At 42.4% G+C, this 18179-nt stretch overlaps 1 protein-coding gene across 3 annotated transcripts in view; it reads right to left on the bottom strand.

The window, feature by feature from the left end:
* The window catches only part of LOC143774783 (putative N-acetylated-alpha-linked acidic dipeptidase), a 236518-nt gene that overhangs the window by 66465 nt on the left and 151874 nt on the right, over nt 1–18179 (bottom strand). For 2 of the 3 annotated variants that reach the window (XM_077262561.1, XM_077262553.1), the window contains 3 exons: nt 14262–14347; nt 13288–13407; nt 1479–1561 (listed from right to left, as the gene is read on the bottom strand). In XM_077262561.1, the coding sequence (XP_077118676.1) occupies nt 1479–1561; nt 13288–13407; nt 14262–14347 (289 nt within the window). The remainder of the gene's footprint in view (nt 1–1478; nt 1562–13287; nt 13408–14261; nt 14348–18179) is intronic. The other variant, XM_077262567.1, reaches the window with a different exon arrangement.

The following is an 18179-nucleotide window of genomic DNA, read 5'->3' as shown; positions in this document are numbered from 1 at the left end:
TTATATAGTTTGGCCTCAATAAAGCTTTATATTTTATGATTACTTGGTTCTTTTTGGTGCTCTTTCTTTTATGATTTTCATGACCTTTGCACTGAACCTACTTTACTTATCCTTGCAGCTTCACACTGATCTGTTGATCAGGATCTTATTGTGGGTGTTGGCCTTGTGATAGGTTTTCTAAAATAGATACCATGCAGTCTAACTGCTTTGTTGAGTCAACTATATTTTCATAAGGAGAATATGGACTTATCATATGTCCTGGTCACATACCGGTTATGTTTTCGAGATCTCTGGAGTGGACTGAATGCCTTTCAGGGTCTCGATCTGTTCTAGCACTGCAGGGTGGGGAGATGCGTAAAATGGCTAGTAGGAGCCAGGTAGCAAAATTGTGTTTGGTCTCAATGTGTAGCACAGTTGGATGTGATGGCGCCAAAACTGCTTCTTTAGAACCATCCATTAAGGAGTTATGACCATCTTCGGTTTTGGCCTCCCTGGGCCATATGGACAGGGGGTGTCTGTGTAAAATTGTGCCAAGCTGACCTTACGTGTCCCCAGGAGGTGCGGAACGTCACGTTGGTGTAAGTGGGAAGACTATATTACATGATCCTACTGACGTAACAGTGATGTCAGTCGGGGTGATGAGGTGCGGGATCGTTATACTGTCTCTACATATACTAAGGAAAATTAATTATGGCACTGAGGACCCTTCAAGTCCATTAAAGTTTATTAACGCTCTGCTGCTTCATAAACGGGTACTGAGCAAAGAATCTTTCTACTATGATGTCCTTCACCTAATAGGGCTTGTTAGCAGGTTTTTTGAGGACTGGTTAACTCCTGAAATATCAATTATGACAACAAAACGAATCTAGAAATCATTAACAATGATAAGAAATAGCAGTGCCAAATAAGGTCAAATGATGATTGTCGCCCTATATTGGACATCTACTCTATATACAAAAACACTAAAGAGTTTTTTTTTATTAAGCCATACACTCTCTTTAAAATAATGTGCACCTCTTTTAACTAAATGTATCTATTAAAGTCAAGTCATTGAGGCAATCTGAGAACCTCCTAAAAATGTTGACGTGTACAACTAAGTGTGCATGTACTGAAAGGTTGCAAACTTATGGTGTAGACCAGTGTTTCACTAACTTCAGTCCTCACGGTCCCCAATAGATAATTATTTCAGGATTTCCTTAGTATTGCACAGGTGATGCAAATATTATTAAGGCATCAAAAACTGCCACAAGTTCTCTCACCTGTGCAGTACTAAACAAAAGCCTGAAAACATGATGTGTTGAGGGCCGTGAGGACTGGAGTTTGGGAAACACTGGTGTAGACCATGGTAGGAGTGTAATGCTTTATAGATTTAGTAAGAGATCAAGATTATGTTTATTTTGGCATATATTGCCAAATTTTGCAAAATGCATGGAGGGCAATCCATAAATAAGTGTTGAAATAATATCTAGAATACTCACTTCTACACTCTCTGTAGAGCCAATAAGTCCATATTCTTCGGCTCCCCAGCTACAGAACAAAATAGATCTTCTTGGGCGCCAACCTGTAGCAAACAATGGAGAGATTTCTTATGTTTTCAAATACAGTGGGTATATATTATATTTTACTTGTGAGTCTATATTAATGGATATAAGAAAGGAATGGGCAAGATATTTTTCCTCTGGTTTGGAGATGACTTGTAAATAATATATTAGAGGTTTTTTTTATTAATAAAATATCCTTATATACTTTGGGAAGCCAAAATGATTGTACTGGAAGTTAAATCTAGAGCAGGAAAGTTACATTGAGATTAATGATAATAAATGAACTAGTAATGAAAATGTTCTGCTGTCTCCACTGAATAGAAGAATTCATCACATAAACACTGGAGAGTAAGTACAGTAATAAAGAAAAGGCAGCAGATGATCCGGCATACCAGGGAATTCAGTCTGGATGCGGCTCGATCACACAACCCAATCTACAATTTAACCATGTAATGTTTAATAAAATTCCTAAATCTGTTAGCCCATTTTTTCTGCTAACATCAGGCCATGATAATCTGACAAGCGTTATATAAAGATAAACGTAAGACATATCACCTTATTAATGTTACAATATTAAAGTATTTTCAATAATGTAAAAGGTGTGTTCTAATCCCACCTTGGACAACATCTGCAAGGAGTTTGTATGTTCTCCCCGTGTTTGCGTGGGTTTCCTCCAGGTTCTCCGGTTTCCTCCCATATTCCAAAGACATACTAATAGGGAATCTAGATTGAGCCCCATCGGGGACAGCAATGATAATGTGTGCAAACTGTAAAGCGCTGCGGAATATGTTAACGCTATATAAAAATAAAGATTATTTATTTATTTTATTTATAGTCATGTAGCAAGTGAGTTTTGCACTGTGTGGCTCCTGGGCTTCTAGTATGTGACTGCCCAGCTCTTACCAGCTGCAAATACAAGAATACAAAACAATAGTCTGCAGATAACGGTACCAGAACCGGGGTGTCGTTATTTGTATGCCTTGCTGAAAATCCAGTTACAAAATTGTTTCTTATTTTGGACAAGAATATAAAAGCCAGGGGTATAGCTATAGCAGCAGCCAACCAGTGCCCCGGCGCTGCCTTTGCTAACCAGTGCCCCGGCGCCGCCTCTGCCAACCAGTGCCCCGGCGCTGCCTCTGTCAACCGGTGCCCCGGCGCTGCCTCTGCCAACCGGTGCCCCAGCGCTGCCTCTGCCAACCAGTGCCCCGGCGCTGCCTCTGCCAACCGGTGCCCCGGCGCTGCCTCTGCCAATCGGTGCCCCAGCGCTGCCTCTGCCAACCAGTGCCCCGGCGCTGCCTCTGCCAACCAGTGCCCTGGCACAGCCTCCCTGCTTCTGCCTTCTTTGTTTATTCTGCTGCAGCCTCTGATGCTACAACTACAGCATGTGACTGCTGCATGCAGCCACTGGATTCAGTGTTCTTGTGCTGGCTTGGACATTGACATATAGGAGGGCCTATATATCCCTCTGCATAGGAACAACCCAGAATATATAAATTGCTGATGACTTAGGCTCAACTGCATTGTAAAGGATGGTTCTCTATTGCATGCTCAATGCATATGATTTATATATTCATGTTGATTCCTGTGAAAATGGTCACTTTTGATATTTCAACTTAAATTTCTCTTCAAAATAACGTTTCATAACTTCAAAAGTTGCAATATATTTTATAAGTTTTTCTTATCTATACTGGAGACAGTGTCAGTAGGAGATTCCTAATGACTCACAATATAATATCTATGGTTGCTTTTTTAGAAATAATCTAATATTCCTCCACAAGTTGTCCCACGCTATGTTTTAATGTACATGGCATGTAGATATGAGCAGACAGGAGATTGCATACTGTCTGTGGATTCCAAGAAGAACACAACCACCACCTGGTGTTATTGTAACACCACTGAATTACAAGCCCAATAATGCAGAGAACGCGGATAACAGGATATCAATGATGCCAGGATTCATGAATGTCAAGAATCTCAACTCCGTTCTTTAGATTGATGAAAGTAATGAAATGTTTCTTTAAATTGAATCCAAAGCAATGTCATCTGTTTCCTTTACAAGTCATTCTGAGCAAATTATAATGTCGTCTCTCAGACACAGGTGTTATCAGGCAGAAATGGCAGTAACGGCCTCATCTATACAATGACCTGAGCTGAGTTAAAAGCAAAAGAAAAAATAATCATATTTTCATTCAAAAAAACTGACAATTTTTTATTCATGCTGTCATCAGCATGTCATCCATATGCCATCCGCATGTTTGATTTCTACATCCATATGGCATCTGTCTGAGATTAATTTTTAATCAATAATTTAAAAAATATTGACATCTTTCTTCCCCTACTCTCCCTTCCTATAGGATCTTTTGTGTATATTGTTTTTGTTTTTTCCAAAATCCTTATAAAAATTATTGAAACAGAATAATGAAATTATACAAGTCTACATACAGCTTACTGTGTTAACAATTGCACTGGATCCTTTAAAATCGATAGCATATGGATTATTATTATTATTATAATAGGCTTGCATTGACTGAGGTCAAGGAACGCTGTGAGTGATTGCTCATCCACCCTATGGGATCTGGAGTGTTCTGGACTCAGTTTTGTGAGTGACCTTTATCCAATTTAGTGACCAGTTATCCAATCTTATCCTGGGGTGTGCTGGATTGTCAAAACTTTGACAGCCCTGCTGCTAAATCTGGTTTCCTCTGCGGGTGTTATCTCAGGTGCTTCCCATCCATAATCATTTACAAGGTATTTAGCTGGCTAGCTTCTAGTAGTTGCAGATTTGCTTTAGGTAAATGTGTTTGCTTGCTCTGTATCTGTCTCTGATCTTGCTGATGACCCTGGATTTTGTTGTGACAACTCTTTTGGATTTCCCCTTCTGCTTTTGACATACCCTCCTGGCATTTGACCCCCCAGACTGTTACCTGACCACACTTTTGTATCACCCCTCTGTACTATGGGCCCTCCTGGTATGTGACCCCAGACATCCTGACTACCCGATCTCTTGGCTTGCCCTTGAGTAGTGACTCAATGTCACACTGCCCATGAGTAGTGACTCAACGTCACATACAGGTGCTTCTCACAAAATTAGAATATCATCAAAAAGTAAATTTATGTCAGTTCTTCTATACAATAAGTGAAACTCCTATATTATAAAGAGTCATTACAAACAATGATCTATTTCAAATGTTTATTTCTGGTAATGTTGATGATTATGGCTTACAGCCAATGAAAACCCTAAAGTCATTATCTCAGTAAATTAGAATAATTAACAAAAAACACCTGTGCCATAGGCAGCATTTCTCTTCCTCCAAACACGGCTAGTCGAGTTAATGCCAAAGACCTCAATTTTTGTCTCATCTGACCACAGCACCTTCTCCCAATCACTCAGAGAGTCATTGAAGTGTTCATTGGCAAACCTCAGATGGGCCTACACATCTGCCTTCTTGAGCAGGGGAACCTTGCGGGCACTGTAGGATTTTAAACCTTTACAGCATAATGTGTTAGCAATGGTTTTTTTGGTGACTGTGGTCCCAGCTGCCTTGAGATCATTAACAAGTTCCCCCCGTGTTTTAGGCTGAACTTTCACCTTCCTCATGATCAAGGATACCCCACGAGGTGAGATTTTGCATGGTGCCCCAGGTCGATGTCGATTGACAGTCATTTTGTATTTCTTCCATTTTCTTACTATTGCACCAATGGTTGTCTCCATCTCACCCAGCATCTTACTTATGGTTTTGTAGCCCATTCCAGCTTTGTGCAGGTCTATGATCTTGTGCCTGACATCCTTAGAAAGCTCTTTGGTCTTGCTCATGTTGTAGAGGTTAGAGTCTGACTGATTAACTGAGTCTGTGGACAGGAGTCTTTTATAAAGGTGACTATGTAAGACAGCTGTCTTTAATGCAGGTAACAAGTTCATTATGAGCATCTAACTGGTCTGCAGGAGCCAGAACTCTTAATGTTTGGTAGGGGATCAAATACTTTTTTGCTCACTGCAAAATGCAAATAAATTTATATACATGGGATACCATGTTTTGGCATAGGTGGTTTTCCTTTATTGGATGCTGCTCTTCCCATGGTTGTTCCTTCCCGGTGAAAGACCTGGCTATTCATTGCTTGCGTTGAGAAACACGTGATGGTGTCTCCGCGGCTTTTCTACATGCATTTGCATATTTCCCATCAGGGATGGGGGCAGTGTTCTGGATCACTGTGTTGAGAAACACGTGATGGTGTCTCCGCGGTGTTGGATGTTTTGATCTCCCCGAGGTCATTCACCCTTATGTTTATAGTCTTTTCACTAGGCACTGCTCCTAATAGCCAGTTTCCTACTCCACACTGATGAGGGGCAAATACCCCGAAACAGCTGTCTGTGGATGGATACCATGTTTTGGCATAGGTGGTTTTCCTTTATTGGATGCTGCCCTTCCCGTGGTTGTTCCTTCCCGGTGAAAGACCTGGCTATTCATTGCTTGCATTGAGAAACACGTGATGGTGTCTCCGTGGCTTTTCTACATGCATTTGCATATTTCCCATCAGGGATGGGGGTAGTGTTTTGGATCACTGTGTTGAGAAACACGTGATGGTGTCTCCGCGGTGTTGGATGTTTTGATCTCCCTGAGGTCATTCATCCTTATGTTTATAGTCTTTTCACTAGGCACTGCTCCTAATAGCCAGTTTCCTACTCCACACTGATGAGGGGCAAATACCCCGAAACAGCTGTCTGTGGATGGATACCATGTTTTGGCATAGGTGGTTTTCCTTTATTGGATGCTGCCCTTCCCGTGGTTGTTCCTTCCCGGTGAAAGACCTGGCTATTCATTGCTTACGTTGAGAAACACGTGATGGTGTCTCCGCGGCTTTTCTACATGCATTTGCATATTTCCCATCAGGGATGGGGGCAGTGTTCTGGATCACTGTGTTGAGAAACACGTGATGGTGTCTCCGCGGTGTTGGATGTTTTGATCTCCCTGAGGTCATTCATCCTTATGTTTATAGTCTTTTCACTAGGCACTGCTCCTAATAGCCAGTTTCCTACTCCACACTGATGAGGGGCAAATACCCCGAAACAGCTGTCTGTGGATGGATACCATGTTTTGGCATAGGTGGTTTTCCTTTATTGGATGCTGCCCTTCCCGTGGTTGTTCCTTCCCGGTGAAAGACCTGGCTATTCATTGCTTACGTTGAGAAACACGTGATGGTGTCTCCGCGGCTTTTCTACATGCATTTGCATATTTCCCATCAGGGATGGGGGCAGTGTTCTGGATCACTGTGTTGAGAAACACGTGATGGTGTCTCCACGGTGTTGGATGTTTTGATCTCCCTGAGGTCATTCACCCTTATGTTTTTTGTCAGTGGGCAGACTTACAAAATCAGCAAGGGATCAAATACTTATTTCCCCCACTTTACATTTCAGTAGGCCAACATTTCAGATTTTAAAATCATTTTTCAAGCTAGTGTTATAAAGTATTCTAATTTAATGAGATAATGACGTTTGGGTTGTCATTGGCTGTAAGCCATAATCATCAACATAAACAGAAATAAACACTTTAAATAGATCACACTGTTTGTAATGACTTTATATAATATATGAGTTTCACTTTTTGTAATGAAGAACTGAAATAAATTAGCCAAAATGATGGCTGATGGCGTGCTCCGGCTAGAAGCAATGCCAAGACTGTGGCACGGGGGGGGCGTGGTGTAACGTAACATCCCGGGAGCTAGTGGACGGGAAGGGGTCAATCAACCAACGTATTTCGAAGGACACTTCATAACCCGGGAGTATCGCTACCACGGGAGGATGCTCACCTAGCCTCTACCTCCCATCGCATGTGTGTGCAACAACCTAGAAACCACGGTACGATACCTCACCATACGGCAGCACAAGTTATTGTTACCAGAAACTTTTACCTGATTGATTTACCACTTGCTCTTAACACTACTGGGATGGGGGTACATTGAGTGACCTTACCAGTACTATCATCTGATTGATTTACCATTTGCTCTTAATACTATTAGAATGATGGTACATTGAGCGATCTAATCAGTACCATTTTTTGTAGCCCTCTTGTAGTGCAGTGATTACTTCATTTTGGTAAATTTGCACGCTATTCAAACAGGATTAGACACAGAGCCTTCCATATCAAAAGCAGCTTCATCCCTTCCTGACATCTGTGAGCGCCAGTGTGTCTCTCTTTTCTATTTTCTCTGAAATAAACTAGCTTTTTAAATTACCATTAAATCCCAGGCATGTGCCTATTGCAAAATTTTCAGCGCATGCGCAGGATGAGCAGCCAGAAAATGCTAAGATAAAGGCTTTTCTGTGCATCTGTAGAGAATGTGGTGATTGCGCAGGATTTCAGAGGAGACATTGTTGATTCAAGTGCCCCCAGTGCTATCATTCAGTGCCAGTCAATGCCGGCGGTGATGTCTTGAACACCTCATTTTCATAATTTTTAATAATTTTTTTTAAACTATCCAGCAGATGTTTCAAAGAAAAGTAATTGGACTTGGAAGTGCAAGTAAGAACAGACCAGCTGTAATATAAGATTCATACTTTCTATTTTGTAGAGCTCACTTTTCATGACTGCGATATTGTAGATGCTTCTTTCCAACTAACTCCCTTCTATATCAACCCCACACTTTAACTACCCCTTACCCCCAAATGAACACTCGTACACCTTTTTCTTTGGATAAATTGGCCAAATCGGCCTTTTATTAACAAATATTACAATAAATAACTTCTTTGTAAGGAGGTTCTTGGAGCTCCAAAATCTGGCAGAAACCAGTAAATAATAATGAACCATCCAGCATTACCCCTCCAGCCACGACCACAGGCTTGGGGGCACCTCTGTTGCTGGAAAACCTTTTCCATAACACCGACTCTCAGGGACCCCACCCTGTAGAGCCCTAAAATCCGCCAGGCAATTAACCCAAATCCAAACATAAAGGGGAGGTTACCATCCACCTGATGTACAACTCCCACCACAATTTTGCCACCAACTCCAAGAACCCCCTCACCACCGCTCACCGAAATGTCCCAATGATAACATCATCCAACATTTTTGTTAATTTTACCTTACTTTAACCCCTAAATTTAAGGGCAGGAGGTCGGGACCTTTGATCTTGGTGCCTCCTGCTGATTGCTAGCCCCCACCCCTTCTCAGACAGATAAACCCTACTCAACTGTAAACATCCCCCATACTGTCCAACCCCTCTAAACTTTTAACCCCTCTGAGCCCACTTTTCTAACCATATTCATTTTAACCCCAGCTTGCCCTACAAACCAAGTCATGGAGCACTCTGCCAGAGGCTTCGCTGAGGGTGACGTTTTTCCTTTATTTTCACTATCATCACAGGCAGGATAATGAAAGGTAACACCCTATATCATAGCTTATCCTGCTCCTTTATCCCTACACAATTTAATTACCTTTTTGAAGGTCATGGAGCATGCCTAGAACACTTTGTTCATGGGACAACCCCTTTAAGGGATTGTATCACCTATATAGTTACAAAAGAAAAGTACAATTTAATTAATAGATCTAAAAATACAAGTTCTACAATTGGATGTGTTAAAAAATATATATATTCCTGCCTCGAGATAATCTTACAAATGTGCCCCTGTGTAATGGATGCATCCATGTGCCCGACCATGCTGAAACACACAACTCCTGGCTGGGAGGGGGGGGGGGGGGAGAGTATGGACTAGGGTTGAGCGACCTTTAGTTTTTTAGGGTCGAGTCGGGTTTTGTGAAACCCGACTGTCTTAAAAGTCGAGTCGAGTGAAATCGGCCAACCACCGTGAAAAGTCGGGTTTCGGCCGAAACACAAAACCCAATGAAGAAATTTTTTTTTATTTTGTTTTTTATTCTCTCTCTTTCTCTCTCTCTCTCTCTCTCTCTCTCTCTCCCCTCCGTCCCAGCACAGAAAATTTCGTATTGCACATTCCAAATCCCTACTGCGCACAAGCGATAACATGACGATAGGCGTTCACTCCCCTAAGACCTATGTCATCACTCTGCCCACGCTCATTCATTGGCTGAAAAAATGGCGCTAAACGCGTCATACGAAACGCGACTTTAGCGCCAAGATCGCGTACCGCATGGCCGACCCCGCACAGGGATCGGGTCGGGTTTCATGAGACGCCGACTTTGCCAAAAGTCGGCGACTTATGAAAATGAACGACCCGTTTCGCTCAACCCTAGTATGGACATTACAGCACAGGATCACAGTTGGTACCTTCTGTGAAATATGACAAGTATTTAAACAGGCACTATACATGCTGTCCTGTCTGTATGCTCTTCTGCTTCTCCCCTGCCCAGGAGCTTGTGGTATGATCAGACAATTTTCCTGTACGGTCAGACACAGCCATTACGCAGTACACAGCAGGGGCACATTTATAAGATTATCTCGGCACAGGAATATATATATATATACTAGATGGTGGCCCGATTCTAACGCATCGGGTATTCTAGAATATGCATGTCCACGTAGTATATTGCACAGTCCACATAGTATATTGGTCAGACACGTAGTATATTGCCCAGTGACGTAGTATATTGCCCAGCTACGTAGTATATTGCCCAGCCACGTAGTATATTGCCCAGCCACGTAGTATATTGCCCAGCCACGTAGTATATTGCCCAGCCACGTAGTATATTGCCCAGCTACGTAGTATATTGCCCAGCCACGTAGTATATTGCCCAGCCACTTAGTTTATTGCCCAGCCACATAGTATATTGCCCAGCCACGTAGTATATTGCCCAGCCACGTAGTATATTGCCCAGCCACGTAGTATATTGCCCAGCCACGTAGTTTATTGCCCAGCCACGTAGCATATTGCCCAGCCACGTAGTATATTTCCCAGCCACATAGTATATTGCCCAGTGACGTACTATATTGCCCAGTCACGTAGTATATTGCCCAGCCACGTAGTATATTGGACAGCCACGTAGTATATTGCCCAGCCACGTAGTATATTGCCCAGCCACGTAGTATATTGCCCAGTCACGTAGTATATTGCCCAGCCACGTAGTATATTGGCCAGCCACGTAGTATATTGCCCAGCCACATAGTATATTGCCCAGTGACGTATATTGCCCAGTGATGTAGTATATTGCCCAGCGACGTAGTATATTGCCCAGCCATGTAGTATATTGCCCAGCCATGTAGTATATTGCCCAGCCACGTAGTATATTGCCCAGTGATGTAGAATACAGCACAGAGCCATGTAGTATATTGCACAGCGATGTAGTATACAGCACAGAGCCAAGTAGTATATTGCCCAGCTACATAGTATATTGCCCAGCCACGTATGTCACAGGTTAAAAAATAAAAAAATAAACATACTCACCTTCCGATCCGAGGGCCCCTTGTAGTTCTAACATACTCACCATACTTGTAGTTCTGTCGCCTGTGCGAGGTACAGGCGGCAGCTTCCGGTCCCAGCCTGCTCGTGCCGGCGCGCAGGGCCTGTGATGACATCGCGGTCACATGACCGTGATGTCACGGCAGGTCCTGCTCGCGCAGGGCCTGTGATGACGTCGCGGTCACATGACCGTGACGTCATGGCAGGTCCTTCTGCCAGACCATCCTTGCCAACGGAACGTGGCGGTTGCATCGCGAGGAGCGGGAAAGGCGGCGTAGGTGAGTATATAATCGTTTTTTATTTTTTTTATTATTTTTAACATTAGATGTTTTTACTATTGGCACTGCATAGGCCGCGTCAATAGTAAAAAACTTGGTCACACAGGGTTAATAGCAGCGGTAACGGAGTGCGTTACCCGCGGCATAACGCGATCCGTTCTTCCGGACTGTGCGCGTCGCTGATTGGTCGCAGCAGCCATGACAGGCAGCTGGCGAGACCAATCAGCGAACGAATAACCGTTACAGACAGAAGGACAGACAGACGGAAGTGACCCTTAGACAATTATATAGTAAATATATATATATATACCGTATATATATATATATTTTTTTTTAATACATCCAGATGTGAAATTTATATACCAAAATCTATGGATTAATGTGTACTTTGTTTGTGGGACAACTTCTTTAAGATAGCTAAACATTTGTTTGGCTTCCATCCTGACGTAATGGATATTTGAGCATCTTTTTTGTTCGATTTGTCTTGTGCCATTCCTCTGTTATTCCTACAAGAAATGTATAGATAATTTAGTAACTGGGTGTTTCATTCCCTTTGTCAATGCGGCAAAACTCTATACTCTTTGACGCTGCTAGACAGTGTATTGAAAGTGAAGAATTTTGCAAGAAATTCTTCTTTTTTTTGCTGGATCTCGCTGAACAGCAAAGTGCAAAGTATGGTGCCATTTTTTATTTATAGACCTGGCACCTTTGCTTACGCCAATAGATGTCGTTCCACTCCCTGAGAAGTCACCATCTACCTGCCTTCATCCCTGGCAATGACATCAGGTTCTGTGACATCACAGCTATGTAGCCTTAAAGTAGACACATCTCTCTGAAAAAGTCCAACCCTGACAAATTACTTAGAGACATTGTAGGAAGATGGACCAGAATAGTAGTCTCTCTTGCGTGTCCGGACCGGAACTGTCGGGACTGTCACCATTGTTGCCAGGGGAAGCACTTTCTGACGGGAGTAGACCTTTGCACCTGACTGCTGTGGGCGAGTGTGATATAAAAGAGACTGCATTGGGAAACGGGGCTTTTGGCGGGGACCCAGCGTGCGCTACAGGAGAAGGTTGACTCCCTCTCCGCTGACCAACGCCAATTGACAGGCCCGCTTTGCAGCGCACCATCCCCCGCACATACAGACTGCCTCTCTTCAGACTGTCTCCCCGATATTCCCCGACACCGACAGCACTAACCGGTCAGTGCATCATATATCTGCTGACTCTCTTTGCAACGCTGATCTGGCGTTGCACGCGGTTCGCAGCGGTGAGACTGCGGCCTCCATTCCGGGACTTTGAACTTCCTTGGCTGTGCAGCAGACCTTTCCTCGTTCTGCACCTTGTTCCAGGATCACAAGACCACGCGTAAGAAGACCAGAATACTTCGCCACCGTACAGAGACAGTGCTTCACCTTTCTCCAGGAGCAGGTCAGAGACCTACAGCGCCATCGTGGGATTTTCCAGCCACCATAGTCCAGGAACCAGAGACTGATAAGTTAATCCGTTGTTTCACCCGTTGCATTTACTTTATTGCTATATACAGTACACATCGAGGGCCTGTATGTTTACACCCCCTTACTCCCTGTGTGGAGTATTTACTGTTGAGACATTTATAAATATAAAACCTGTTAACTCTTGCTCTGCCTCCTGATCGTCACTGCATCCCGCGTTCCTGCTAGTACCTTACAACATCATCACTATTGATGTTTGGTGGATGAAAGTGTGCAGAAAGACATCGTACAGATATCATAATTTTCACCACTTAAAATGACATTCTCGTTTTAGATACTGATACGTGTGCATGTCTATAGGATATTTCACCTTTGGGACTTGTGCTTATCTTTAAAACAGGAGTTCCTGACCCATTTTATGTGACTGGTATGATTTGGAAAATGGCCTCTTTATTCACTTCTGTGAGCGTTCCAAAATCTCAAGTTAATGGTGATCATCAAACCTTCCCATACCTCTCTACCCCTGTTCTAGAGATAGCAGAGACTCACAACTCTGAGATACCCATGACATTTCCTGTGGATATGCTATCAATGTCCAAAATGGAAATACCCTTTAAGATGTTAATATAGTGGTTCCCCCTCTGTAATTACCTCTTTGAAGTAGCTTTGATAAAGCTCTGCTCAATTCCATCATCGTTGCTGTCCCACTGGATGGATCAATGGCACCAAACACCCAAGCATCTCGGTGATTGCCCAGAATCACATAACGATCTATACATTAAAAAAGAGACAAAAATGCTTCATGCTTTTTATGTAGCCATTAAGAAATTCAGTTTTATTATAAGATGATTATCATGATGATCATGCTCTAAAGATCCCTGTGTGAATGGAGCGGAGGTGTCAGTGTGTGGCTCTCCAGGGTGCTGTTCGTAGTTGACCATAATGCTGACTTAATACTGACTGTCCTGAAGGAACTAACTTGGATCAGATTATTGTAATTTTTTTTAAAAAAACCTGATTGTTCATCAGTAGTTTGAGAGGTTGCGGAGTATAAAAAAATCTATATATATAATTGTCTAAGGGTTTTTCTGTCTGTCTGTCTGTCTGTCCTGGAAATCCCGCGTCTCTTATTGGTCGAGGCCGCCAGGCACAGCATGGCGACGATGATGTCATAAAGGTTGCCTCGACCAATCAGCGACGGGCACAGTCTGCCGCGAATTCGCCTCGACCAATCAGCGACGGGCACAGTATCGACGTAGATGTCATAATGGTTGCCATGGCGACGATGATGTCATAAAGGTTGCCTCGACCAATCAGCGACGGGCACAGTCTGCTGCGAATTCTGGAATCATCATTGTCCATATACTACGGGGACATGCATATTCTAGAATACCCGATGCATTAGAATCGGGCCACAATCTAGTTAATAAATAATGGGCTAGGCTGCCATTTTATTTTCTTGATTAATGTCTGTCATGCTCAATTCTGGACAGTTGTTAACTTGCTTTTATCTCCATCTGCCAATGAGATACTGGTAGACCTATTAAGGAAATTCCTTCTAAGGAAATTGGTTGCTTTCTAAACATAAGGTGAAGTCTCATTTAATTTTTCTGTAATTTACTTACCAGGCTCATACTGCCCTTCAATAAATCCAAAGACATTCCTGATTGTTTTCTGCACATTATATGTTTTCACATACAGTTTTATTTTGCTGTTAAAAAACAAAAAGAAGAGGAGCCCAAAAAGTGATTAATACAAAGTGATCTGCTGAACAAACAGATATTGGGGTAGGCAGCATGGAAGACATTGGGCCCGATGCATGAAAGCTTCGACCGTCAAAGCTTGAGACCTCTTGCTTCTTCATTCTGGTTTCACCCAGCTCCGCCAACATGGGCAAAGCTATGGCGAGACAGGGACATGGCGACCACTGCTTGTCAAATTCATGATAAGCGGCAGCATTTGCTCCAGCAAGGGCTGGATTAAGATTTGTGGTGAGACGCACATCAAGATGTATGTTGCTTGTCCAACGCTCCTGGCATCATGAGCCACAATGCCAATCTTCATGAATCAGGCCCATTGTCTATATGACTAACATCATAACTTGCTAAACTTAAGGTCTACTTCATGGTTATCTGATACCAGTTGTGTAAAGCATTACTTTTTTATTCTTTTATAAAGCACAGCATCATTGGGGGGTTTTCCTTCTGTGCTTTTTGTAAAATAAGACCTGTCACCAGGTCAAAATGGCCAGTTTTTGCTCTGATTTCTGTGGCTCCCCTGAGTATGGCATTTTTTTTTTAATATACTAACCGATTTGAGAGTTATAGGCCTTTTTATTAGATGAAAATTTTGATGGTCTCTACAAGGGGATGTGGTAACAGGGTAATTTTGCAGAGCACTTAATTTAAAGACCCATAGCTCTGAAACTGTATGACAGAATGAAATAAATAAATAAAAGAATTGCATACTTAAAGGAGCAGTGGGAATAAGATAAAAGTAGAAAATGGCCATTTTTGACCCAGTTATAGGTCCCCTATAACTTAATTTACATCTTCCAACTCCATTTTTCAAATCAAAACAAATTAAGAATTTGTAAGTACAGAATTTTTGACGTATCTGTATATCACTCGAAGCTCAATCAGCTGCATAGACATGGAACTAAAAATATTTTTGCTCTCTACAGCCAACAATCAAACTGAGTTTAAGAATGTAGCAGTCGTTCGAAACACATCTGGTTTCACCTCCTTGCACCCTTTATCCTCAATCATGCCTTTGTGTAGGCATAATTTAGTGTTGCCATATCTATTTTAATTATAAAATACAGGATTTGATTTTATGGACTGAAGCTGGACTATTTCCTTCACAAGCGATAGCAAGGTTTGGCAGAAGCGAGACTCCGGGATTCTCCACACCAGAAGCTTAACTAGTTCCATCAAGAGTGAGCTGAATTTTTTCATTGCTTTTGCAGCAACATATACACTCACTGGCCACTTTATTAGGTACACCTGTCCAACTTCTTGTTAACACTTAATTTCTAATCAGCCAATCACATGGCGGCAACTCAGTGCATTTAGGCATGTAGACATGGTCAAGACAATCTCCTGCAGTTCAAACCGAGCATTAGTATGGGGAAGAAAGGTGATTTGAGTGCCTTTGAACGTGGCATGGTTGTTGGTGCCAGAAGGGCTGGTCTGAGTATTTCAGAAACTGCTGATCTACTGGGATTTTCATGCACAACCATCTCTAGGGTTTACAGAGAATGGTCCAAAAAAGAAAAAAAATCCAGTGAGCGGCAGTTCTGTGGGCGGAAATGCCTTGTTGATGCCAGAGGTCAGAGGAGAATGGGCAGACTGGTTCGAGCTGATAGAAAGGCAACAGTGACTCAAATCGCCACCCGTTACAACCAAGGTAGGCCTAAGAGCATCTCTGAACGCACAGTGCGTCGAACTTTGAGACAGATGGGCTACAGCAGCAGAAGACCACACCGGGTACCACTCCTTTCAGCTAAGAACAGGAAACTGAGGCTACAATTTGTACAAGCTCATCGAAATTGGACAGTAGAAGATTGGAAAAACGTTGCTTGGTCTGATGAGTCTCGATTTCTGCTGCGACATTCGGATGGTAGGGTCAGAATTTGGCGTAAACAACATGAAAGCATGGATCCATCCTGCCTTGTATGGAGCATCTTTGGGATGTGCAACCGACAAATCTGCGGCAACTGTGTGATGCCATCATGTCAATATGGACCAAAATCTCTGAGGAATGCTTCCAGCACCTTGTTGAATCTATGCCACGAAGAATTGAGGCAGTTCTGAAGGCAAAAGGGGGTCCAACCCGTTACTAGCATGGTGTACCTAATAAAGTGGCCGGTGAGTGTACATTGAGCCTGATTTTGTGGCTGCATGGTGACTTTAGCCACAACACGCTTTATATTGCACTATATACAGTGGGTATGGAAAGCATTTAGACCTCGTTAAATTTTTCACTGTTTGTTCCATGAACTTTTCTAAATTTACCAAATGACTGCAATGAAACAAATAGTGAAAAATGTGGTACTTTCAAGATATCTGAAGGTGCCTAGTTCATTTATACAAACCATTATAAGCAAGTACAAGCTAGATGGGAATGTCCAGCCATCATACTGCTCAGGAAGAAGAGAGGTTCTGTGTCCCAGAGATGAACATGATTTGGTCCAACATGTACATGTCAATCCAAGGACAACAGCAAAAGACCTTGTGAAGATGATGGCAGAAGCTGATAAGATTGTGTCAATATCCACAGTGAAAGGAGTATTGTATTAACATGGGCTGAAAGTCGACTCTGCCAAGAAGAAGCCATTACTCCAAAAGAAACATAAAAAATGTGTATTCATGTTAGCAAATGCACACAGGAAGAAACACCTTCATTTTTGGAGACATGTCCTGTGGTCTGATGATGCTAAAATTGAACTTTTCGGGCACATTGACCATCATTACGTTTGAAGGAAAAAGGGAGAAGCTTGGAAGCCTAAGAACACCATCCCAACTGTGAAATACAAGGGTGGCAGCCAGTGATGAGCGAGTATACACGTTACTCGAGATTTCCCGAGGACGCTCGGGTGTTCTCTGATTATTTTTTAGTGCTCGGAGATTTAGTTTTCATTGCCGCAGCTAAATGATTTACATCTGTTAGCCACCTTCATTACATGTGGGGATTCCCTAGCAACCAGGCAACCCCCACATGTACTTTTGATGGCTAGCAGCTGTAAATCATGCAGCTGCGTCAACAAAAACTAAATTTTCAATCACTTACAAATACTCGGAGACCCCCCCGAGCATGCTCGGGAAATCTCGAGCAACGAGTATACTCGCTCATCACTAGTGGCAGCATCATGTTGTGGGGTTGTTTTGATGCAGGAGAGACTGGTGTACTTCACAAAATAGAATTGAGAAAGGAAGATTATGTGGCAATACTGAAGCAACATCTCAAGACATCAGCCAGGAAGCTTCGGTGACCAAGCATAAAATCACAGAGTAATGTTCAATATTGAGCAAAGTATTCGCTCAAAATTGTCAATGCAAATCTATGGGTATGTGAAAAAAATTAGAGACAACACTCAGATGTCATCCGGGTGAGGTCGATATTCAGATACTGTTAGATATGAAAAGTTAAAGAAACTTTTTTTTTTTAAATGGAAAAAACTTTGTGAACATGAGACCTAACTCTTATAGAACTTGGATAACACTCTGATAAAACGATGTCTGATTTTTTCGTTCTTGAAAAAACTGACATCTGAATCAGCACTTACACAAAGGCAGAGTTGGTACTGCCAAAGTGACCTCAACATACAGCTGGTGAAACAAGTATGTCACCAGTTTTCTAAGTAAATCTATTTTAAAGATGCTATTGACTTGAAATTCTCACCGGATGTTGGTAAGGTGTCTCATTACCAAAGTGCCACACAAGAAACATCTTGTGATGGGAAAAACCAGTGAGCTGTCTCAAGACCTTTGCAACCTTTTTGTTGCAAAACGTACTGAAGCATTGATTACAGAAGAATTTCT

Source organism: Ranitomeya variabilis, chromosome 1, assembly GCF_051348905.1.
Source record: "Ranitomeya variabilis isolate aRanVar5 chromosome 1, aRanVar5.hap1, whole genome shotgun sequence".
NCBI lineage: Eukaryota > Metazoa > Chordata > Amphibia > Anura > Dendrobatidae > Ranitomeya > Ranitomeya variabilis.
Note: the sequence above shows the minus strand (reverse complement) of the source record. Positions and strands in the feature narration are given on the sequence as shown.